Genomic DNA, 24,342 nt, shown 5'->3' on the forward strand with positions numbered 1-24,342 from the left:
GGTGTGAGAAGCGAGGTTGGGGGCGAGGGTGGGCCCAGGCCCAGCAGCGCCCGCCGCCCCTGACCGTACCGGTGCTCCGTCTAAGACCGGCACCGCACCTTCTGCGACTGCTCCCAACGCCTGGGCAGGGCTTTGCGGCGGGCCTGTCCGGTCCGTGGTCCACCGGGTGAGTGAAGACCGAGGCTCTGCATTCAGGGTGGGCAGGGCGGACCAAACCTGGCTGCCCAGGTTTCCAGGGGTCTCCTCCGCAGCGTCGGGCCCAGGCGAGGGGCTGAGCCGGAGCCGGCCGGGAGGGGCCGGCCCCGCTCTCTGGCGCCCCCCCGGGGGTCAGCGCCCCCGCCCGCCCGCCCGCGCCGCCCCGCCCCGCCCGGGCCTAGTCCCGCTCCTGCGCCTGGCGGGGCCGGGGGCCCCCGAGGCCGGCCCCGTGCACGCGGAGGTGGTCCTTGAGCGACTCCTTGTAGCGGAAGCTCTTGCCGCACTCGGCGCACTGGTAGGGCCGCTCGCCCGTGTGGATGCGCTGGTGCTTGAGCAGGTTCTGCTTGCGGATGAAGCTCTTGCCGCAGAGGGCGCAGTGGAAGGGCCGCTCGCCCGTGTGCAGGCGCTGGTGGTTCTGCAGGTGCTCCTTGCGGCTGTACGTCTTCTCGCACTCGGAGCACTTGTAGGGCCGCTCGCCCCGGTGGGTCATCTGGTGGCGGATCAGGCCCGAGTGGCAGTTGAAGCTCTTGGCGCACTCGGCGCACTCGAAGGGCCGGTCTTTGGTGTGGCTGCGGTGGTGGATCATCAGGCTCTTCCGAACGTCAAACGTCTTGCCACACTGAAGACAGAAGTGGGGCGCGTCCTGCCCGGCCGGGAGGAAGCGGCCGCGCTGGGGCTCCGCCGTGCCGCTGCCGTCGGCGCCCCCGCTGTCCCCGGGCGGGCTCCCCGGGGGGCTGTGCAGGCCTTCACAGACGCCCCGATCCCTCGGCACCATGGGGAACAGGTCATCGAGCATCCCAGCGACCCCCCGGCTGGGCCCCCCTCCTGGGTTCTCAGGCCCGGGCGGCGGGGCCATGCTCTGCGGGTGGGGCTGGTGCTGGGGGACGGGGAGGGCAGAATTCTTGGCCATCAGCATACCATCACCTAGGAGACAGCAAAAAGCTCGTACAACTTAGAAGAATAAGAATACCCTAAATACTTGACTCTTTCAAGGGATTTCACATAGATTATCTCATTTGATCTTTAATAACATTATGAGACAGGTAGACTACATATATTATTCTAATACTAATAATAATGATAACAATCCTTTGTTCATGAAAATCTGATGCCTCCTGGCATAGAAGCAAGTCTAGCCATTCTGGAAAGTGATTTGAAAGTGCACCCCCAAAGTTATAAAATGGTGCATATCCTTTAACACAGCAATATCCCTACTGGATTGATGTCCCGAAGAAGTCAAACAAAGAGGAAAAGGACCCATATGTACCAAAATATGTACAGCACCTCATTTTGTAGTAACAAAGAATTAAAACTGAGGGGGTACCTGCTGATGGAGGAATGGCTCCACAAGATAAGAGTATATGAAAGTCATAGAATACAGGGGCAGCTAGGTGGCATAGTGGATAAAGCACCAGCCTTGGAGTCAGACACTTAATAATTACTTAACTGTGTGGCCTTGGGCAAGCCACTTAACCCTGTTTGCCTTGCAAAAAAAACAAAAACTAAAAACAAAAAAACAAAAAAAAGTAATAGAATACAATTTGTGTTGTAAGAATTGATGAAGAGGATGGTTTCAGAAAAACTGGGAAAACTTGCATGAACTGATGCAAAAGTCAAATCAACAGAACCTAGAGAACACTTTATCTAATAATAATATTGTCAAAATAATCAGTTTTGAAAAATTTAGCAACTTTGATCAAATACAGCCTCAGACTTCACCCTGGTTACCTCAGTCTCCTCATCTGTAAAATGGGACAGAGAAGGAAAAGGCAAACCATTGTGGTGTTTGTGCCCAAATAGGGCACAGAGTCAGATGAGATTGAAATGACTGACTCAACAATAACAACAACAAACTCCACAATGGGCACAACACTAAGTGCGTCTGAGATGGCCTGTGATGAGAACTAGAGACAGTTTGTGGACCAGTTTTCTTTGGCATGGGGGCCTGGCTTTTGCCCCAAAGATTTCTCATTCTCAGCAAGAACTGAATGGGTGGGGCAGCTAGGTGGCACAGTGGATAAAGCACTGTCCCTGGAGTCAGGAGTACCTGGGTTCAAATCCAGCCTCAAATACTTAATAATTACCTAGCTGTGTGGCCTTGGGCAAGCCACTTAACCCCATTTGCCTTGCAAAAAACCTAAAAAAAAAAAACTGAATGGGTCCTTCTTTTGCAGGAGCTCAAGCAACTAGCAATGAGAGACTATGAAACTGGGACTTCCTGACCTCAGCTCAATATTCTATATCAAACCTTTACATGTTCCCTTGACATGTTCCCAGAGGGCTTTACTCACCACCACTGGCATCAATGGCCATGTCCCTCTCCATTGAATCTGGTGGGCCCCAGGGATATGGCTCCTCTTCCTGTTTGATCCATGATAGAATATCATGTGCTGAGATCAGAGATTCTGGGCAGGTCAAAAAAAAGGGCAACATTAGAAGTGACTAACTCCTAAGGAGAACCCCAGCAAAGTATTCAAAATTTTTGTCTGTCAATGCCATTTATGACCCCATTTAATCCTAGTAGTATCCCAGTAAGGTTGGAAGAATAAGGACTAACATCCACACGTGACTGAGGAGAAAATGAGGGATCAGAGACATGAAAATGGCTTGACCTGCAAAGGCAATAGAACATTAGTGACTTTTAACCTTCAGTCCCATAATTCTTCCTACTACACCACAGAGGAAAACAATGAATTGATGAGATACCTCAGTGCTTTGAAGAACAGAGAAGAGGATAAAAAAGAAAAAAAAAACAACTGACCTGGGATGACTTCAAGGGTTTGATTAAATGAGTATCAAATAAGCAGCAGCAGCAATAAGGGAGCAAACTATATTGGGTACCAAGGTACCTTAGGTTCCCTGAAGGCAGTAGCAGAAAAACTCCTCAACAGGATAATGAGGTCAAAAGAACCTCTGGGAAAGAGCACACTAAATTTGGAGTTAAAAGACCTGAGTTCCAATTCTACTTGAAACAGTTGTTAACTGTGTGACCCTGTGGCAAGTTACTTGGCCTCTCTGTCCTTCAGCTTTCCTCATCTGTGGGCTGAAGAAAATTGGACTAGATGGTCTCTGAGATGCCTTTAAACTCTGTGTCAGTGATCTTCCCTCTTTTGGGACCCATGAGATAGTTCCACTGATTTACAGGTTTTGAATGTTGCAATTTAAAGAATAAACAAACAAGAAACAAAATTTAAAAACCCCAAATAATCAGCTTCAGACACTAGAGGATTGAAGAGAAAAATCACTAGTAACAACTGTAATTAAAAATCTTAAAGCTTAGGAGTTCATGATGCAGGTTGGGCTAAGATGTTGGTTTTTCCCTCTGTCCTCAATCAGGGAGCAGTTTTCTTGGTTGTTAATCCCAGCATGAATGTAAGTAGCAATGATTTCTGTTTTGGCCAGAAATACTGAGGGTCTTCCCACCCAAACTGATTTTTTTCTTTTTGAAACTAAGCAAAAGAGGAATTTTTTGCATTGTTTCTTTCTTACCTGCTTGAATCATTGAATGTGACTGAGCATTGGCTCAGTTAAACTGAAATCTGTTAAAGACCTTTAGTTCGAAAGGTCAAGATCTTCCACAGCATTCAGGGCCATCTCTATCCATCAGATCTATATCTGGTCTCTGGACACAGATGGTTCCAGAGGAGAAAGTGAAGCTGATGACTTTGCACAGATTAAATCCAAAATTGGAAACGAATTTTGTAATCTTTTGTACTATTAAAAAAAAATCCTATATGTTCTGTTAAAGAACTTCCTCTTGACTTTCAAACTTGGCCAAGTAGGTGTCACAGTCATCTTGAGCCATAGGAAATGTGTTGAACTTTGGGACAGGTAAGACTAGCGAGTAGACCATCACTGTCTTTGCCCCTCCTTGGAGGACTGCACCTATGGCATGTGTATTGGAGAGTACCTGGAGCCTGAAGCTAAACCAAGCATCACCCTTGTTCAACCCACTATGGAAATGCATTTAAGTGTGGGGACCTAGAAATCTCTTCTTTCCTCCACCAGGATGGTGTGTCTGTCTGTCTGTCTGTCTGTCACTCTCCTAGAACCATGTGCTCCCAGAATGGGCCACTGGAGAACTATAAGCCTCTATTCCATGTGACCAAACTCCCTTGAGTCTAAGCCAGCTCTTATGACTGGGTTTCCTTTCATTCTTATCCTCAGGCAGTTTTGCCTAAAACTTTGTTATTTGCCCTTTCCATGCCATTTACAAGTAGCTTGCTGATCTCTTCAGAAAAAAAAAAGGTTTTAATCTGTAAAATTTGCAGACATTTGAAATAAATCCTGAGCTATTTCAGCTCCAGGGCTAGTAGTGAAATCCTTCACTTTCAACAACTCTCAATCTTTCTCTGGGGACAATGGCATCATCTCTCAGATGTCAAGATCTTCTTTGAGACAGAAGGACAAACTACAACAACAACAATCAAAAGAGTAAAATCCAGGAGCTACAAGGAGACCCAGAGTCTTCTCTGGCTTCCTCTTTCTACAAAAAAGAGTAATATAGCTAAAGTTTTGTAACTATCAAGTAATATACTTTTAAAGTACCATCTCTCTATTCTAGCCCAATGAACTGTCAACATATCTTTTATTCTTCCAGAATATGTCCTTCCAAGTTTCCCAAGAATAATTCTAATTAGAATTAGGATTGATCACCAAAGAGGGAAGGTACTCTCTGACATAGACATATATAGAACTATTAGAATCTCTTTATTTTTGTCCTGTCTGCTTCAAAAATGAAAGATTAGGCTATATTGAGCACTACAGTTAAATGAACACAGCAATACATTGTTCCAAGGATTAGAGTGCTATGATGGAAAGATGAGTATACTAGGAGTTGGGAGATCTAAATTCAAATTTAAGTTGCCCAGCCACTTACATGTCATGTGACCTTTAGCAAATTATACCTTTCTGAGCTTCTGCTATTCCATGATTCTCTGATTTTTATGACATCTTCTCATGAATGTTGTAAAAATTCATGCTTATGAATTCACCCTATATCTACAACTTCCTCAAAAAATCAAATTGTAGCTGCTCTTTGGTTTGTTTTTTTGGAAACAGCCTCTTGACCAAATCTTGTAAAAGCTCACCACCAGACTTGTATAAAACTGGGTTCAACATACTAACTTGTGCTTGGTATTCTGGAACCAGTGACCTTTTTCTCACCTGAATTGGGGTCTGTGGGAATGTCCCTTTCCTCCAAATCCTGCTGATCCCACACACAATGTTGCTCCTCCTGCTTTATCCGGGATAAGATGTCCTGGGTAGAAATTGGGGAGTCTGTTGTGGGGAGGAAAAAGACATTAACTTGTTTCCTCATTTTTCCACCCCCTAGTAAAATTGGTAATAATAATCCTAAACTATCCCCATTTCCCCTTTTGAGTAATTAGAAACAAATTTACCCTGAGAGACAAATTGAACCCTCCTTTCTCCCTAAATTGAATCATTTGTCATCCCTTTTATACATTCAGCATTTTCTCATAGCATATCTTGGCTCAACATTCCCTATTCTTGGAATGCCCTCCTTCTATCTCCCCTTCCTGAAGTCCCACCTATTTTTTTAATTATGTAATTTTATTTTCTAATTACACACAAAGAATTTTCAGCATCATCTTTTTGTAAGCTTATAAGTTCCACATTTTTCTACCACCCTCTTTTCTCCCCTCCCCCACCCCATGGCAGCAAAAATTTTGATATTGGTTCCTACCTATTCTTTAAGACCCAGTTCAAATCCCCCTGCTTCCATGAAGTTTCCCCTGATCTGTTCAGCAAGACATGGCCTTTCCTTCCTCCAACTCATTATTTTGTCTTTTTCATTCAATTCTGTAATATATTGCTATTAGTGTATGTTTCATACCATTCTTCCCTCAACCAGATTGTGATCTTCATGAAAAGGAATAACTATCTTTTTTTCCTAACTCTATTTTATTATTAAACTTTTCCCCAGTTAGTTACATGCAAAAAAAGTAAGTTTCAACATTTACTTCTAAAACCTTGAGTTCCAAATTCTCTTCCTTCCTCCCACTCCATTCCCCCCTCATTGAGAAAGCAAGTTACCTGGTGAAGGTTAAAAATGTGTGCCCATGAAACACATTACTACAATAATAGACATGCCATAACTTCCACCACCCCATCCCCCACATGAAGAAAGAGAAATATCAAGGAAAATAAAGTGTGGGGCAGCTAGGTGGCATAGTGGATAAAGCACCGGCCCTGGAGTCAGGAGTACCTGGGTTCAAATCCAGTCTCAGACACTTAATAATTACCTAGCTGTGTGGCCTTGGGCAAGCCACTTAACCCCATTTGCCTTGCAAAAACCTAAAAAAAAAGAAAAAAGAAAAAAAAGAAAAAGAAAGTGAAAAATATGTGCTTTAGTCTCTATTCAGTCATGATCAGCTCTGTCTTTGTAATGGATAGCATTCTTCATCATAAGTTCATCAGAGAAATTGCTTCAATTTTTTTCCCACAGTTGCTTTTGATAGCTATATTCCCTTCCAACCTATTCCCCCATCCCCATTTATTCTATTCTCTTTTCACTATATCCCTCCTCAGAAATGTGTTGCATCCAATTTCCTCTCCCAAAATCTTCTCTCTCTTCTATCATCTACCCCCCCAACTCTCCTCTCTCCCTGTCCCCTTTTCTCCCATCCCTTTCTCTCCTCTTTTCCTCTAGGGTTAGATAGATTTCATACCCAATTGAGTGTGTATATTATTCCCTCTCTGAAACCACTGCCAATGAGAGTAAAGCTTCACTCACTAGCCCTCACCTTTCCCTGTTCTCCTCCATTGCAAAAGCTTTTTCTTGCATCTTTTATGTGGAATAACTTATCCCATACTTCCTCTCCTTTCCTTTTCTCCCCCATTAACTCCATGTTTTTAAAGTATTTATCTTCAAATTCAACGCCCACCCTGTGCCTTGTCTATATATGCTCCTTCTAACTGCTCTAATAAATGAGAAGGTTCATATGAGTTATCAGTTTCATCTTCCCATGTAGGAATACACGCAGCTCAGCATCATTAAATCCCTCATAATTTACTCTTCCTGGCCACTCTATGTTTCACCTGAGTCCTGTATTTGAAGATCAAACTTCCTGTTTAGCTCTGGTTGTTTTATCAGGAGAGTTCAAAAGTCCCATTTCATTGAATGTCCATCTTTTCCCTTGAAAAAGAATGTTCAGTTTTGCTGGAGAGCTGATTCGCAGTTGTAATCCAAGCTCTTTTGCCTTCTGGAATATCATATTCTAAACCCTATGAGCCCTTGGTGTAGAAGCTGCTAAATCCTATATTATCTGAATTGTTTCTTTCTGTCTGCTTTAATATTTTTTTTTTGCAAGGCAATGGGGTTAAGTGGCTTGCCCAAGGCCACACAGCTAGGTAATTATTAAGTGTCTGAGACTGGATTTGAACTCAGGTACTCCTGACTCCAGGGCTGATGCTCTATCCACTGTGCTACCTAGCCACCCCGAGCTTTAATATTTTCTCTTTAACTTGGGGGTTTTGAAATTTGGCTATAATATTCCTGGCAATTTTCATTTTAGGATCTCTTTTAGGAAGTGATCAGTAGATTCCCTCAATTCCTATTTTACCCTCTGCTTCTAGAATATCCAGGGTTTTCCTGGAAAATTTCTTGAGAAAGGACTTTCATCTAGTCCATTTTTAAATTATCTCTCCTGGATCTGTTTTCCAGTTTCCAGGTCAGTTGTTTTTCCAATGAGATATTTCACATTTTCTTCTAGTTTTTCATTCTTTTGGTTTTGTTTTATTGTTTCTTGATTTCTCACAAGTCACCAGCTTCCTTTAGCTCCATTCTACATTGAAGGAATTATTTTCTTCAGAGAGCTTTTGGATTAAGTAGCAACAATATCTTAGTGATTTTTGCATCTTCCTCAGTGCCTGTGTTTTGCATATAGTAGGCATTTTATAAAAGATTGATTAATGAATGGCAATTTTCCAGCCAAACAACAGAAGTTACTCCAGTGACGTACAGTTCCACTTTACTTTTATTTTTTGCTATATTTGTTGAAAATCTTTCAAAAAACATATTCTTAAACAACATGTATTCTAGATGTCATTGATCATTGGTATGAATTTCTTTTTTTTAAATTTTTTTTAGTTTTTTTTTTTGCAAGTCAAATGGGGTTAAGTGGCTTACCCAAGGCCACACAGCTAGGTAATTATTAAGTGTCTGAAACCGGATTTGAACCCAGGTACTCCTGACTCCAGGGCCAATGCTTTATCCACTATGCCACCTAGCCGCCCCATTGGTATGAATTTCTAAGGTCCCTTTTTCAAATCCTAAATCTGCTTACTTAGTTATTGATTACTGTACTTTCTACAGAGATGCTCTTGAATGTTCCTGAGATATGAAAAGCTATTTGCCTCAACCCCAAATAGCCCTGGACTGCTGTGCTTTTTTGTATGGTTCTTCAGTCCAGGATTTATAGTCTTCTTACTTTTCCACTGTTACTTCACTTTATGAATTCCCCATTATCAGCATATTTTGCTGCATCTTTTTTCCCCTATTTATTGGCATTGATATATATATATGTATGTATGTATGTATTGGTTTTACACATGAGGTACTTCTCTCTCTCTCTCTCTCTCTCTCTCTCTCTCTCTTTTTTAAGGTTTTTGCAAGGCAAACAGGGTTAAGTGGCTTGCACAAGGCCCCACAGTTAGGTAATTATTAAGTGTCTGAGACCGGATTTGAACTCAGGTACTCCTGACTTCAGGGCCGGTGCTCTATCCACTGTGTCACCTAGCCGCCCTGAGTTACTTCTCTCATAGCATATTTCCTGAAAAAACAGGCAAGCAAAAGCACTTATAATAGTGATTTTGACTGATGATACATGCTGCTTTCTATTTTTGAAGTTTACCATTTTCTACTTGTACACTTTATTATATATCAAAAGAAAGGAAGGATTACTGCTTTTGTCACTGGAACCAAAGCTGGCCATTGTATTTGACCAGAGCTCTGTTACTGTTGACTGTAGTCATTTAAAATTGCTTTTTTTGTTCTTTCTTGCTTTCTCTTGTACCAGTTCATACAGATTTTTTCAAGTTTCTCTAAACTCTTCATATTTGTCCTATCTGACAGCATAGTATTCTGTGCTCAGATTGGTTGAGTTGTTTCCCAAATGCTGGTCACACACAGTTTGTTTCCTAGCTCTTTACTATTTTACACAGTGCTGCTCTGAATATTCAGATAGAAATGGGTCCTTTCTATTACTGACCTCCTTTGGGTATAAACTCAGTTATGGTATTTCTAGGTCAAAAGAGATGGACAATTAAGTAACTTTTCTCACATCATTCCAGAAAGGCTAGATTGATGCATTATTCCACCAAAATCACAGAACTGGAGAGCCAGAAGGAAAAACTCAGAGGCTGCCCAGATTAACATATATATATATATATATATATATATATATATATATATATATATATATATATGGAATTCCCAACAGTTCCCACATGACAAGTGACCATCAGTTGGAAGACTTGCAAGAATGGGGAGCCCACCCCCTCTCCATACAGCTTCTTCCACTTTGAGACAGCTCTAGTTGTTTGTTGGCAAGTTGTTGGGATTTTTCCTTTTTTTTTTTTTTAGGTTTTTTTTTGCAAGGCAAATGGGGTTAAGTGGCTTGCCCAAGGCCACACAGCTAGGTAATTATTAAGTGTCTGAGGCTGGATTTGAACCCAGGTACTCCTGACTCCAAGGCCGGTGCTTTATCCACTACACCACCTAGCTGCCCTGATTTTTCCTTTTTTTTAAACATTAAGTGAAATTGTTCTTTTTGCACTTTCTGCCTACTACTCTTGGTTCTGTCCTCTGGGGTCAAACCACAAGTTGAATTTTTCCCCCGGTATGACAGTCCTTTAAAGCTTGAACAAGGTTATTGTGTCTAACATATCTAACTCCCTTTCTCCCAGCATTCCCCATCCAAGTCATCATGGCACCCAAAAAGTCTGATGAGAATCTTCCCCTAGACATAATGCCTTTTTAAAAAAATAACAAACTATCATCTCCTGAATAAGCTACAAAGTTCTTTTTTAAAAATTTATTTATTTGGTTTTTGTAAGGCAATGGAGTCAAATAACTTGCCCAAGGTCATACAGCTAGGTAATTATTAAGTGTCTGAGGCCAGATTTGAACTAAGGTCCTCCTGACTCCAGGGCTGGTGCTCTATCTACTGGGTATGCCTTTTAATGCAGCTCAGTTTTTCTGACATTACCTTCTTTCATCTTTATCAATATGATGATAATTTTTTAATTTAATTCTAATTTAATTTTTAATCCTAATAAACAACTAACATTAATATAGCACTTGCCATAGATTGGAAGGCAGGAGTTATTATCTCCCTCATACAAAAGAAAACTGAGTCAAACAAAGGTTGAGTGTCTTGCCTAGGCTCACACAGCTAGTAAAGTCCAAGGCAACACTTGAACACAGGTCTTCCTGACTTCAGGAACAGTATTCTATCCACTGTGCCACCGGGCTGCCCATTTATTAATGTGTCAAGTCTGCTCATGGACATAAAGTCATCATTCAGTTGTTTCAATTTGCATTTCTCTATAAATTCTTTTTTAGATACTTGTTGGTAGTTGGCATTTTTTTTTTTTTTTTGGAAAAATGTTCACATCCTTTAACCAAGCATCTCTATTGGGAGATGATTCTTGGTCTATAATGATTTTTATCAAGTTGCTTCAGGCTTGGGATTTCAGACTTTTATTAGAGATATTTGATACAAATACTGTTTCCCAATCCATTTTTTTTTCTTCTAATTCCATTGATTTTGTTGTTGTTTTCTTGGCAAAAGTTTTAAAAATTGAATATATTTGAAATAGCTCATTCTGCCATTTATAATCTTCTTGATCTGGTATCTCCTTAGGAATTCTTTCCCTAGCCAGTTGTGAATTATGTAGCTTCTACTAGAAGATGACAGAAAAGAACTATTGTATATGGCTAGGATGGAATGCTATTTCACAATGAGAAATGACAACTATGAAGAATTTTTTTTAATGGCAAGATTTGTATGGATTGAGGGAGAGCAAAATAAGCAGAAGGAAAAGAACAACATGTACTAAAAACATAAATGAAAAGATCATGAAAAGGAAACTAAACTCAAAAAAATTCATGAAAAGTCCCAGAGAGCAGATAATAAATATGCGTACCACTTCCTGGCACAGAGGCAGGGGACTTCAAGGATGAAATTGCCATCTGTATATGCCTGTGTACACAGTCATATAGTCACTGTCTCAGATATTTTCACCTGTTTTTCTTTGTTTGGGGTGGGGTTTACATGGAAGGAGGGCGGAAGGAAAGTGTTGAAATTATGATGATATAAAGATAAAAAGTATTGATGAAATATATACATGTGCAGATTTTTTAAAAAATGCAGTCTTTCTTTGTCTTCCTTTCTATTGTTGCTTCTATTCTGTGCTGCCTTAATCTGTTTGTTTAGAATGACTTCTTAGGCTATTTTGATGCTGAGAAGCTTGAACAGGAGCAAAGCACATGGCTGCTTCCATTCATAGCATGGAAACCTCACCACTGATGGAGCAGTGGTAAGAATGGGGTGATAAATAACATAGTTGACATTTAAATAACATTTTAAGGCTTATGAAATGTTGGTGTTCCATTTATTCTCACAACAACTTAGGGAGATAGTTGCTATTATTATTCCAGTTTTATAGATGAGGAAACCAAGGCTGTAAGAAGTTAAATGACTGGCCTAGGATTACCCAACTATTGAGGACCTGAAGCAGCTTGAATTCATATCTCCCACACCCCTAAGACCAATGCTCAGTCCTTTTGGTCCTTTGGTTGCCTAATTAATTGGAAATTTAGGTCTTCAAACCCATTGGTAGATGTATGGTTAATGAGAAGGTAGATGATTGAGCCTAGTCTTGCCAAGGAGATAAGGAAGTGTTGATCCTGCAGAGAGTCGGGCGTGAATGCTGACTAAAGGAACAATGCCCTCATAGATGTGAAAAGATGGCTAGCATATGGGAAGGACCAAGGGACTCTAGGAGTGGCACCCCCAAAGTGGGGTGGCATCAACCTAATGTGTTTGGGTGATCACAGATGGAGGATAAGCTGCCTTGGTAGCTCCACAGGCTCAATCCTTTGACAGCGCATAATGACAGCAGCTTTGAGATCAACCACTTGGGTAGTCCTATCTTTCTGACCTGGATCAGCTGAGTTTGCTTCCAGTTGCCTTGAAGAAGAAAGGTCCCTGGGATGGAGAGGTGAGAGAAATCAGGCATTCTTACACAATTGCCATGGTGAGGGTATGGGAGGAATTCCCTACCTCTCCTACAAAGTGAAATGAATGGGCTTTGTGACCCTATCATCCTCTCTTCTGAAGCCATTATCACTTACAGGATAGTTGAACTTGGTTGAACCATGGTTGAACTTGCTAGAAATCTGACCTTGAGAGAGAATCCTGTGTGTTATCAATATGAATCTCAGAAGCTTAGGATAGAAAGGCACCTTGTGGGAGGGGAGGTGATAGAGCTTCACCCATGTTTATCACCCATCTCTATCAGACAGTGCCCCCCCCCAGAAGTCAGCAGAGGTTCTTTCCACTCACTTACCAGTAACAGTGTCTGCCACAATTTCCCTTTCTTCTGAGCACCTCTGAACTCTGGCACACAATGGTTCTTCCCTCTTCACCTGAGAGGAAGCAGCAGGTGCTTGAATCAGAGCTTCTAGAGCTAAGAACAGAGAATAGCATCATTACATCATTCCTTTCTCCCTCGTAGTTAATTATTATTTTTGTGCTGGAGTCCAGAGTAACAGACAGTTGGCAAAACCTTTGAGGGAGCACAAGCCTAAATTGAACTAGGGTAAAATGGGAAGCAGAGTCGTTGGGGATCCTGTGCAGCAAAAAAGAAACGGAAAGGGGGGAAAGGCCATTTTCATGACTGCAAGGTACTTGACATGCAAGTATTTCCTTGGATGCTCCTAACAACACCCTAGGAGGTAGATGACACAGGCATCATTAGGTCCATTTGACTGAGGAGGAAACATACCCAGAGATTTAGCCATGGTCATAGAGCCACTTAAGAAACAGAGGTGGGGTCCAGGGGCAGGTCTCCCAGTTCAGGGCTTGTTTCAAGATACAGCCTGCCTCTCAAAATGAGAGATCAAAGGAAGGATCCACCCAAAACAGGAATAAGCATGAGCAGGAATCCTGGTTAGTACATTTGTTACGGCAGGGTTTCCTCACCCTTCATTGTATCAGAGACCCCTTTGGCAGTCTGATGAAGGCTACAGATTCTCTCTATATATACTTTTTAAATTAAATTTATATTTGTATCAAGTACATAGGAGTGTAAAGGAAATGAATATATTTAAATGTGACTATCATAATGTTTTGGGTTTTTTTTAATAAAAATTAAATTCTGGGATCCTGGGTTGAGAAGTCATGATTTAGAGCATGGTGCCAACAAGGTCAGGGGTTTCATCCCCTTGCAGACAGTTGACTTTGCTCTTTTCCTCAACCAAAGACTGTCTCCCTGGCCCTGGCCAAATTTCTTGTAAAGGCAGGCTATCAATCACAAAGAAGACAGGTGGAGAGTGTGGGGCTACTTCAGGACAAACCCATTTTTTTCTCTAGAGAAAAGTACTTGTCCTACTTATGGTGGCTCAGTAAGCACCAGCTTTATATAGGTAGCTGGAGGCAAGAAGGTGGTTCAATGGATAGCTCACTGAGCTTGGAGTCAGGAAGACCAGAATTCAGATCAGGCTTCAGATACTTCCTAGCTGCGTGACCCTGGGCCAGTCATTTAACCACAGTCTGTCTTGTCTGCCCATTTCCTCATAGGGTTGATGACAGTGCATCTCTCTCAGGTTGTTACAAGAATCAAATGAGATAATAACTAATTGCAAAACACTAGGACAATTCCTGGCATACTACAGGTGCCTAATAAATGCTTGTTTCTTGCCTTCCTCTATGAACACAAGTCAATATGAAAGCACTCAGTGCATCTCAAGGAAATTTAAACCTAGGTCTGAAGAGTTACCAGAGAGTAGAAGAAGGCAAAGAGCTGGAGTCACAAGGGCATGGAGTTTGGAGACCCCCATCTCTATTCCCTTGGGTAATGGGGGGGGCAGAGTAGGGGGGGCTCCTGTCTTGGGGCTTCCCAAAGCAAGTTGGCTTCATCTCAATTTCCATCCTTTCTTTCTCTCTATTTCTATCCTTTCTATTTCCCACAGTCTCTAGCTCTTTGGTAAAAGGATCTTGGAAGGTAAATCTATCCTGAGAGCAGCAGCCACCCTGGGTGGGTTCAAAAATTTCATTAGAAGTTGGGTCAGGGGGCAACTAGGTGGTGTAGTGGATAGAGCACCAACCCTGTAGTCAAAAGGACTTGAGTTCAAATCCAAACTCAGAAACATAATACTTACCTAGTTGTGTGACCTTAGGCAAGTCACTTAACTTCACTGCCTTGCAAAAACAAACCAAAAACAAACAGAAGTTGGGTCAGGACTTGAATAAAGTACCCAAGTTTTCTAATGTGGGCTGCTGGTCTACAGAGATGCCCACCTGTACTGGGATCCATCGGGATTTCTCTCTCCTCTGGGTTGTGCTGTTCCCAGACGCAGGGCTCCTCCCTGGGCTCCACTCGAGACTGGGTGTCAGGTTTGGGCCCTGGATTCTCAGCACCTGTGAACAGGTTCGATGGGAAGGGAACATTCGCCACATGAACCACAGCCAAAGCAACAGTGAAGACCCATGGTTCACTCTTGGCAGACTCCATTCATGAAAACTCCATTGATAGTCTAGGCAAATATGTCAATTGGAGAAATCATAAACACTGGTATAGAAATGGCCAAATATCTAGTGGCAAAAGTAGCCAAACTGGAAGAAAACCAACTGATCAAATTGACTGTGGCTTATTCTAAGCCTACAGATTGTAGAAAAGGGATAGAGAGGAGTAGAAAGGTCTAAAGAATGAACACATGAATACCGTATCCTTTAAGGAAGATGACGTCCTCAGCCATGAGGAAACAACTGGCTTTAGAATAAGCCTTCTGCAAGTTGCAAAAACACATAGCCATGATCCTCTGAGGGGAAAACCCAGAAATACAACCCTTGGAGCCTCTACTTCTCTTTGAAACAGCCAGTAATGTGTATAGATATTCAATTGTAAAATCTATTTGTTTTGGATTGACTTGCTAGAGATAGGCAAAGCCAATTTTGAACTAATGATGTCTAAATAACAGAATATAATTCAAAGAAAGGGTTTTTACTTATTCAAACAAGAGTAATCAAATATTTACAAGCAAATATCCTTAGAGGATATTTAATAAAGAAATAAGACCTGGAAACACTTGTATGAATTGATACAGAACCAAGTAAACTATTTATACAATATTAATATTGTAGAGACAATTAACTTTGAAAGACCTAAGAATCTTAGTCAATGTAATAATAATCAACCATGATTCCAGAGGTCTCATGATCAAGTCTTCTCCCTATTTCTTGAGAAGTGACAGACTCAGGATGTTGATGGAGACGTAAACTTTTTGGACACAGCCAATGTAGGAATTTGTTTTATTTGATGATGCATATTAGTTATGAGGATTTTGTTTTTCCTTTTTGTTATTATTATTGCTGTTTGATGGAGAAGAAAAATCTAAGAGGGAGAGAAAATGCATTTTTGATCATTAAAAAAGAAATTTAAACTATTTTTAATTTGAAAAAATGGATGAGAGACATGTAGTTAATATTTGTATAATGTTAACCATCTGCATGAAAAATTATGCTTCCAAAATGTTTGGAAATAGTTTGTTCTCTCCTAAGCAGTTTCAACATTCTCCTGGAAATCCTTTTTTTCCACTCTTAATTTGCTTAGTAAACCCTACATTTACAGATAGGGCAAAGATAAATGTCAGGCTACTCTCTCTATAAAAATTCTAAATAAGTATGGTTCAAATTAATAGGATTTTTTGTACTTTAAAACTGATAGTGGTATGGGTGGCATGATAGAGCAGGTGATAGATACCATTTTTATTAACTCTATTGTAATCAACATATCAAGTTGTCCCTCCAAGAGATGCTAGCTGATTTGCTTACAGTATGAACAGAGATTTGGGTGACATCTTCCATTCATGGAGGTCTTTATTAAGTTTCAAAATGCTCCCAAAAGGGTGGACTCTACCCATAAATTTATTGGTTTAGGGGACTCCCAGTGAGGAAACCCCTTTTATCAATGCATATCTGTAATTCTGCAAATGACAATCTTAGCTGCCAAACTGAGAGTTTTGTTGCCCAAGTTCACAGAGTCAGGAATCCCAGAATGATCCCCAGAACCCAGGCCTGCTTGCCATCCAGGTTGGTGTTTTTTAACCACTACACAATGCTGCTTCTGTCCATAGATATAATCTTTATTTGATACTCAGACCACTTTGATGAAGTAGAAAGGAATGACCTCCATTCCACAAAAGAGAATACTGAGGCTGAGGGAGATCACCTGGACCAAGGCTATGCAGTGAGCCAGTGACACAATCAGGACTAGATAACAGTTATCCTGATTCTAATCCATTGTTCCTTTGCCTTATCTTAGCATAGACTGACAGAGAGGGGAGAGAAAGGCAATTTTTACCTAGTGACATTAGAGTTTTGTAGTTCTCCTTCACGAGGTTATTGTAAAGTTCTTTTTGCCATTCATCCAGATTCTTCCACTCATCCTCAGAGAAGTAAACAGCTATATCCACAAAGGTCACAGGCACCTGAAATGGCAAGTATCTGGATTCAGTACCTCTGGCAATCATTCCCCTCTAGGTCTTCCTTTATCCACTTCTTGCTGAAACCAAGTCCAATCTATAGTGAGGTCCTATGACTCCAGAGTCCTACTTTATTTCCCAAAGTGCACCACTCCAGCCAGTATCCCTCTCTCTCACCCATCTGGTTTCCATGACTTTGTTCATACTATATCCCCCTTGCCTGAAAAAATTCCACCTTATCTTTTTTCCATTTATGGAAGTCCTATTCATCCTTCATGGCCCACCTCAAGTCCCATTTTCTCAATGAACCTTCCTTGACCACTACAATCTACAATGAACACTTGCCGGCAATAGCAATTACTTCCCATATTACTCATTTTAATTGGTGGGCAAGCAATCATTAAGGGCTTATTACTATGTATAAGGCACTGTGCAAAGTGCTGGGATTATAAAGAAAAGCAAACAATAAATAGTCCCCACCCACCAGGAGCTCACCTTCTAATGGGGGAAAGACACCATGTAAATATCTAGGTCTATACATGATACCCGGAGGAAAAGGAATCATCCAACAAAGGAGGGTACTAGCAGTGTGGAATAGGGGGACAAAGGGGAGATAGTACGAAAATGGGATTTGAGCTGAGTCTTGAAGGAAGCTGAGGAAACTAACAGACTACAATTGGGGGCCAGGGGCCAGGCACAGAAACAGGTAACCTTGTATGGCTGAATCATAATCTGTGGAAGGGAGGGAGGTGTGAAAAGGCTCAAAATGGAGGAAGGGGCTGGGTTATAAAGCACTTTCTATGCCAAACAGAAGATACATCCTAGATGTAAGAGGGAGCCACTGAAGCTTCACGGTTTAGGGATAGGGTGGGGGAAGTGACATGGTTTTACCTATACTTTAGGAAAACCACCTTGGCAGCTGAGCAGAGGATGAAAAGGAGAAAGGTGAGACTTGTGGCAGGAACAATAGTTAAAAAGCTCCTGTCACAGTTCAGATGAGATGGGATGACAAACAGAATGAGGGTTCTGGATGAGGGGCTAAAGGGAGACTAGAATGGATAAGAGCTATCGTGAAAGCAAAAATAAAATTTGGCAACTTCTTAGATATGTGGGGCCAGAGGAGTCAAGGATAACACCAAGAGAGGGAGGATGGAAGTGTCCTCAGTAATGAAAAGCAAGCCTCAAAGGCAGGAGGATTTGGAGGGGAAAGAGAGATATTAGTATGGAAGCATACGGTCCTGTCTTACTTAGCTTTCTGTGTAGTGTATACCCTTGAATGGAAGGCTAAAGCAGGCATATTATTTATGGAGTCCAATGTAATTAAGCTACGCTAAAAGTTCTTGGAAGTGGTTTCAATCAATCTAGCACAATGAAGTAGTAATCAGGTCAAATTGCAGGTCAAATCACCTCCATACAGATAGGTATAGGTTTCTCAGTGGAACATGAAAAACCATATAAAACATGTATCATCATTTTATATATAAAAGATATATCATCCATTTCATGCACATTTCTCATTTTTCTATTCTTTGTACAGGAAAGTTTTCTCATTTCATAAAAGTAAAAAAGGGAAAACTCAGAAAATAAAACAAAAACAGAACTTCCCCCCTACCCCCCCAAAAATGTATGTGATCTAACTCTGGAAGCATGTCATGATGAGGCCTCAGTTGTGTTATAGAAGTTAAGAATCAATACTATAACAGTGTCCTGAAAATGGGCAGTATATTTAATTCCTCAAAGAAGGTAGAATCAGTAGTTAGATCATTAGTTTATTATGGAGGCCAAATAGATGTGAGAGAGTGAAGGTCTTTTTTTGCTAACCAAATAAAGAGGGGATCCCTCTGGTTTTAGTTTATCATTGACCAGATTGAAAGAAGAACCAGCCACTTCATGAAGTTAACTGCTCCCCAGTTTTCTTGCTTGGTAATTGTTTAATATTTCTAAAATCTATTTCTAAATTGTTTAGTAATTCTATAAACCTTAAATGAAATGATGCACTTTAAAAATAATCATTTGCTACTATCTCACAAGGAACTATAAGGATGTGTATTGGAAACTGCTTGAAGAAAAATAGGTCTTTTCTAAGCCAGCAGGAGGATTTTCACTGGCCAGAACCTTTCTCCAAGTAGTTGTTAGTATGTTTATTAAGTGATATGTCTGATCCTGGAATGTGCTAGAGTCAGCTTAACTGACTTGAGAGAGCAGATTATTAAATTGTCTGTGTATTTATACCTCTGAAACTAGTCAATGCTACAAAATCAGGGTTTGATTTATTGTTTTATTGCTTTAGACTAGACTTAAAGTGATGGAGAGAATTGTTAACAATGTAGATCCAACTTAAAAGTGTATTGAACCATTTCCTTCCTCTGACCCCTTTCCTGAGAGCTGGATTTTAAACATTTACCAGTATACCCTTGCGTGTCTAGCAGATTTGGCTAAAAAATGTCAGTAGATTGTTTCTCTTCCATATAATTTTTACTTAGAGATCAAGGTCATACAATATGACTTCTTAAAATTTTTCGTATGCTTCTTCCTTCCTATTTTAGAGGAATAAATGCACCTCCTTCCTTGTCAAGGCTAATTCCTTTCCATGTATCCTTTGATGCTCACCTCCTTCAGAACTTAGTCCATCAAATTACCTTCTTCTTCGCTATCCCATTCAGTTTTTTCCTTTAAACTTGTTCCCTCTTCTCTGCCTGTAAATACACCTAGGCTTCCTTATCCTAAATTAAAACCACCATTACCACTCCCCTTCTCCCTTTCTACCTTCTTTGAACTTCCATTTTTACTTCTACAATGAGATTTTTAAAATTATATAATCTTTATATATTTCCCCATAACCTACTTGCTGTTTGGTCAAATAAAATCTAGGTTCCCTTCATTCAATCTGTTCTGTTCTCCAGTACCAGATTAAACTTCCTAAAATGCAGTTCTGATACTATATTTCCTACACCAGAGGTGTCAAACCTATATGTGCCCATGTGCCCAAATAAATTAAAATGCAATTGGGAAGAATTTAACAGATAAATAAAAATACAATAAAATTTAGAAAACAATACATTTTAAAATTCAGCAAATACTTAGGCCAAAAGGACTCTTAGGTATGGTTAGTTTAATGGCCTCCCATTTCTATTTGAGTTTGACACATCCCTCCCTCAAAACCCCTGAAAAATAAAATAGAGCTCAATCAACTTTTCTAGTCTTACCTCTACAATAGGTCTACACCTATTCTATGCTTCAGCCAATCCCAAAGGAGTCCTATCTGCTCCAATGGAGAGGAGTTTGGCCTTTATTCATTCTATAGGCAATAGGTATCAATGGGGGGGGCTCTGTCACACATAATGATTGTTTCTCTACTCCCACAATGTACTGTGCTTCCTGATTTACCTTGGGGACCTCGCCTTTGCTGCCTGGAGGGAGACGGAGGACCCAGAAGTTCCTGTTCCTGAGTAGGTTCTCCATGTTCTCCAACCTCCTCTGGAGCAGCCCATATTCCTGGAGCAGAGTCCCCAGCACAGCCCACTTGCTCTCCATGTGGTTCCCAAACTCCACAGCTGTCTTCTCACAATCAGCAAGCTTTTTCTCTGCTGTCCCTGTTCGCCCCTCCAAGTTTAGCAGCTGGCTAGCCTGGGCATCCACCTTCCTCTCCACAGCCTGAATGGCAGCCACCACCGTCCAGAGGGAGATCTCAGCCGTGGGCAACTGGGGCTCCCTCATCATTCGGTCCGGATAAACAGGTGCCCTCTCTGGGAAGGTAGGAAACTGGAAGGGCATTGGACGCCTGGTGTCCATGTCCCATTCTTGAGCCTGATGACAGAGGAAGAAAAGGCATGGATGAGGATGATGATCATTCTCAAAGGCAAGAGACTGATTTAAGGAAAAGTCTTAGAGCAGGAGTTGACTGTTCAGCATTGGATGCTCCATACCCCCTTCTCCTTGCTCAAGACCTCCTCACACTCCCTGCTTCCTTCAAGTTGATTCCATATTTCTACTACCTTTAGTCTTCTAGGATCCCTATCACCCCACGAACTGGACATGTCAATTTTGAAACAATGCAGTGACTTCAGTCTAGAGTATCAAATATTACTGTCTGTGGAGGGTGGCACTTTCCCTAAGGGATGAACTTAACAAACATTTATGCTTTCGAACATCTTATAATACCTTTTAAAGTAAGTATGGATAGATCAATGTGCCTTTTCACATGTGCCAGAGTGTGGGCAGTGGGTGGAGAGTTGTGGTGAGAGAGTACAATTAGCTTGACTGCAGCAGCAGCAGATGAAGGGTAGATTACTTTGAGCATATTCTCTTGTTGCTTTTTTTGTTTGTTTTGCAAGGCAATGGGGTTAAGTGAGAATATTCTCTTAAATGAGGCAAGGGAAAAATTTCTACCCAAAATGGTTAAAGAAATTAAATCACTCCACCCCAATGCCTCCCCTGACCTGCAGGCTTTTTTGGTACCTTAAGAGATAAGTTTTAATTATCTGGAAAATTTACTTATTCAAGTTGGCAGTTTTCTATGTAAGTGCATACCCATGTAAGCATACATACATACACACATGCATGTGTATTTGAGTGAACATCTGGGGCTGCCCCAGGCGACATGAAAGCCACAGACACCAAATCAAAGGTTTTTTGGAAAACTAAAGGGTCCACCAGCTCCTAGAGACCAACTAATCCCAACTCTCATACTGTCTGGCCCCTACTTCAGGTTCAGTTTGCATTTTGCTGGTTCAGGAAGGGAAAAGGAAGGAGGAAAAGAAAGAAGGGAGGGAGAAAGGAAGAGAGGGAGGAGAGGAGGAAAGAAGGAAGAGAGAGAGGGAGAGGAAGGGAGAGAGGAGGAGGAAGAGAGGATGAGGGAAAGAAGGAAGGGAGGAAGAGAGGGAGGGAAGGAGAGGAGGAGGAAGAAGAGAGGGAGGGAGGAGAGGAGGGAGAGGAGGAGGATGGAAGGAAAGAGGGAATGGAGGAAGAGAGGGAGGGAGGGAGGGAGAGGAGGAAGAAGAGAGGGAGGGAGGAGGGAGAGGAGGAGGATGGAAGGAAAGAAGGAAGGGAGGAAGAGAGGGAGGGAAGGAGAGGAGGAGGGAGAGGAGGAGGATGGAAGGAAAGAGGGAATGGAGGAAGAGAGGGAGGGAGGAGAGGAGGGAGAGGAGGAGGATGGAAGGAAAGAAGGAAGGAAGAGAGGGAGGGAGGAGAGGAGGAGGGAGAGGAGGATGGAAGGAAAGAGGGAATGGAGGAAGAGAGGGAGGGAGGAGGGAGAGGAGGAGGATGGAAGGAAAGAAGGAATGGAGGAAGAGAGGGAGGGAAGGAGAGGAGGAGGGAGAGGAGGAGGATGGAAGGAAAGAGGGAATGGAGGAAGAGAGGGAGGGAGGAGAGGAGGAAGAAGAGAGGGAGGGAGGAGGGAGAGGAGGAGGAGGAGGAAGAGGGAGGGCGTCCTGGAAAGGGCCTGGGGCAGCCCTGCCACATCCCCACCAGGCCCCGGGGGTTCTGGGGGGGACCCCAGGGTCCTCATCCACATGTGGCCCGCAACGAGGACGGAGCCCCCGACCCAAGGCGCTCGCCAGCCCTCCCCGGCAGCCCCCTCCCCCCTCCCCCGTAGCAAAGCGGGCCGGGCCGGCGGGCGGGGAGGGCCTGCCGGGGTCCGGCGGCCTCCTGCTCCGCTGCCGGCCCCTCCTCGGCCGGGCCTCAGTTTCCTGCTCTGTCCACGGGAGGAGGGGGCCCCGGCGGGGGGCGGCGGCCGCGGCTTCTCCGCCCGCGGCCGGGGGGCCGGAGGCCGGGCAGCGATGCGGCGCCCCCGCCCCCACCCGGAGGCCGGCCCAGGGGCTGGGGGGGGTCGGCACCTGCATGGGAGGAATGCCCTCGGCCATCTCCCCTGCTCGCGGCGCGCCGGGCTCCTGGGGGCAGACCTCGTCGGGGGGCAGCGCCTGGGCCCAGCTCCAGCTCGCGCTGTCCAGTCCCAGGCCCTGGATGGCCAGCTGCTGGGGCTGCGGCCGTGTTGACACAAACTGCATCCTGGGAGTCCTGTTCCCCTCTCGGGCCGGCCAGGGAAGGGAGGAGCGCTCCGCAGCCTCCTTCCCCCTCGCCGAGGCCGGACAGCTCCATCTACAGCCCGTAGGAGCAAACAGTCCCCCTCGGCTCCCCCTCCCCGCGGCCCGCCCGCCGCCGGGGCCCCGCGCCCGGCCCCGCCCCGCCCGCGGCCTGGGCCCGGGCCCGGGCCCCGAAGCCGCTGGGCCCCGAGGGCGCCCCGCCAGCGCCCGGCGTGGGGCGAGGGCCCCAGAGAGCACGCCTGGGGCCGCAAACTCGTTGGTCCGGCATGCACACCCCGGGGCCCCTGTAGCATGGGGGCGGCCCCGGGCTCCCCGGCGCAAGGCCGGGGTTGCAGAGATCACATCCCGCAGTGCAGCCCGGGGACCGCGGCCGAAGCGCGCCCCAAGCCCCCAGGGCCCGGCGCAGAGCCCGACGCACCCAAGGCAGCCCGAGCCCGGCTAGGAGGCTGGCCAGCCCCAGAGCGCTCCTTCCAAGCCGCCCCCCCGGGGCCCCAGAGAAGGCACCCCCGAAACAAGTCTCTAATTGCGTGGTCTGGTCCAGTAGATACTTGTAAACACAGTACCCACAGTGCCTGAGAGAGTGGGTGCCATTGACATCAAGAGGAGCCTGCGGCTCGGTGGTCCGGGCAGCGAACCTTGTGTCTCTCTCCCATCCTAACCTTCTTCTCAGGGAAGAACTCATTCATCTTGGATATTAAAGAACTCTCTAGAGCTTAGCTCCCTCTCAGAAAATGGGAATGGTCTGGTGGAAAATTAATGCCATTTAGGGGGAGCATCTTGTCTTAGATACTTATTAACTCCTTAAAATACTTATTGGTTCCTGGGCAAGAAACTTCTGTGTGACTCAGTTTCTTCATTTGTAAAATGGTTATAAAAATAGAACCCAGAGTTGCAACTATCAATTGCTATATACATAATAGTTATTATTACTCTGGAGACACTCCAGACAGTGAGTCAGGACATGGGGATGAAACATTCAGAAAGCTATTGCTATCTTTCCTAAACTAAGACTACGCCACCGATAGGCTACTGACTTTGTGCTGCTTTCTAGTAGAAGGATGTAATTACATTACAGAGTAACTGGCCCGGGGATGAAAAAGCAAAGTCAACTGGCCAGTTCAAGGATTGCAATCCAGACCTGTCTCAGGGTATGCTTGCCCCTCTTGGGGTAGGCTGCCTCTGCTCTGGACCCACAACTTCCTTTTTTTCTGAAAACTTCGATGCCCCGCGTCTATTTAATTGAATCCTTACCTTTGTTTCTCCCTGCTTGGGAGGGCAGAGATGAGACACCAATCAGATATTCTGTCCACTGGACCCAGATGGCTCTGGAGGAGAAAGTGAAGCTAGTGACCTAGCACAGGACCACCCCCCCCA

General features: G+C 43.5%; 1 protein-coding gene across 2 annotated transcripts; it reads right to left on the reverse strand.

The window, feature by feature from the left end:
- Positions 1-371: 371 nt before the first annotated feature.
- Positions 372-24,342, reverse strand: ZNF282 (zinc finger protein 282). Of its 2 annotated transcripts, none has more exons than XM_074193450.1 (8): positions 24,220-24,342; positions 20,315-20,734; positions 16,807-16,933; positions 14,745-14,864; positions 12,793-12,912; positions 5,362-5,475; positions 2,487-2,600; positions 372-1,119 (listed from the first exon to the last, which is right to left on the reverse strand). In XM_074193450.1, the coding sequence occupies exons 2-8, from the start codon at positions 20,717-20,719 to the stop codon at positions 374-376; spliced, it is 1,746 nt and encodes a 581-aa protein (XP_074049551.1). In that variant the 5' UTR covers positions 20,720-20,734; positions 24,220-24,342; the 3' UTR covers positions 372-373. The 2 variants fall into 2 exon arrangements, with proteins under 2 accessions (XP_074049551.1, XP_074049552.1); XM_074193451.1 differs by lacking the exon at positions 24,220-24,342 and adding an exon at positions 22,762-23,026.

The sequence above is a fragment of the Macrotis lagotis genome, chromosome 7, assembly GCF_037893015.1.
Source record: "Macrotis lagotis isolate mMagLag1 chromosome 7, bilby.v1.9.chrom.fasta, whole genome shotgun sequence".
In the NCBI taxonomy this organism is placed as follows: Eukaryota; Metazoa; Chordata; class Mammalia; order Peramelemorphia; family Peramelidae; genus Macrotis; species Macrotis lagotis.

Bases quoted from the DNA above. Each gene is read 5' to 3' on its own strand.
- ZNF282 (XM_074193451.1), bottom strand. From the start codon at position 22,932: ATGCAGTTTGTGTCAACACGGCCGCAGCCCCAGCAGCTGGCCATCCAG. The intron at 16,934-20,314 runs GTAAATCAGGAA...TTGCCATTTCAG, and splicing joins GCAAAGGCGAGGTCCCCAAG to GTGCCTGTGACCTTTGTGGA. The intron at 14,865-16,806 runs GTAAAAATTGCC...ACCTGTTCACAG, and splicing joins CAAAACTCTAATGTCACTAG to GTGCTGAGAATCCAGGGCCC.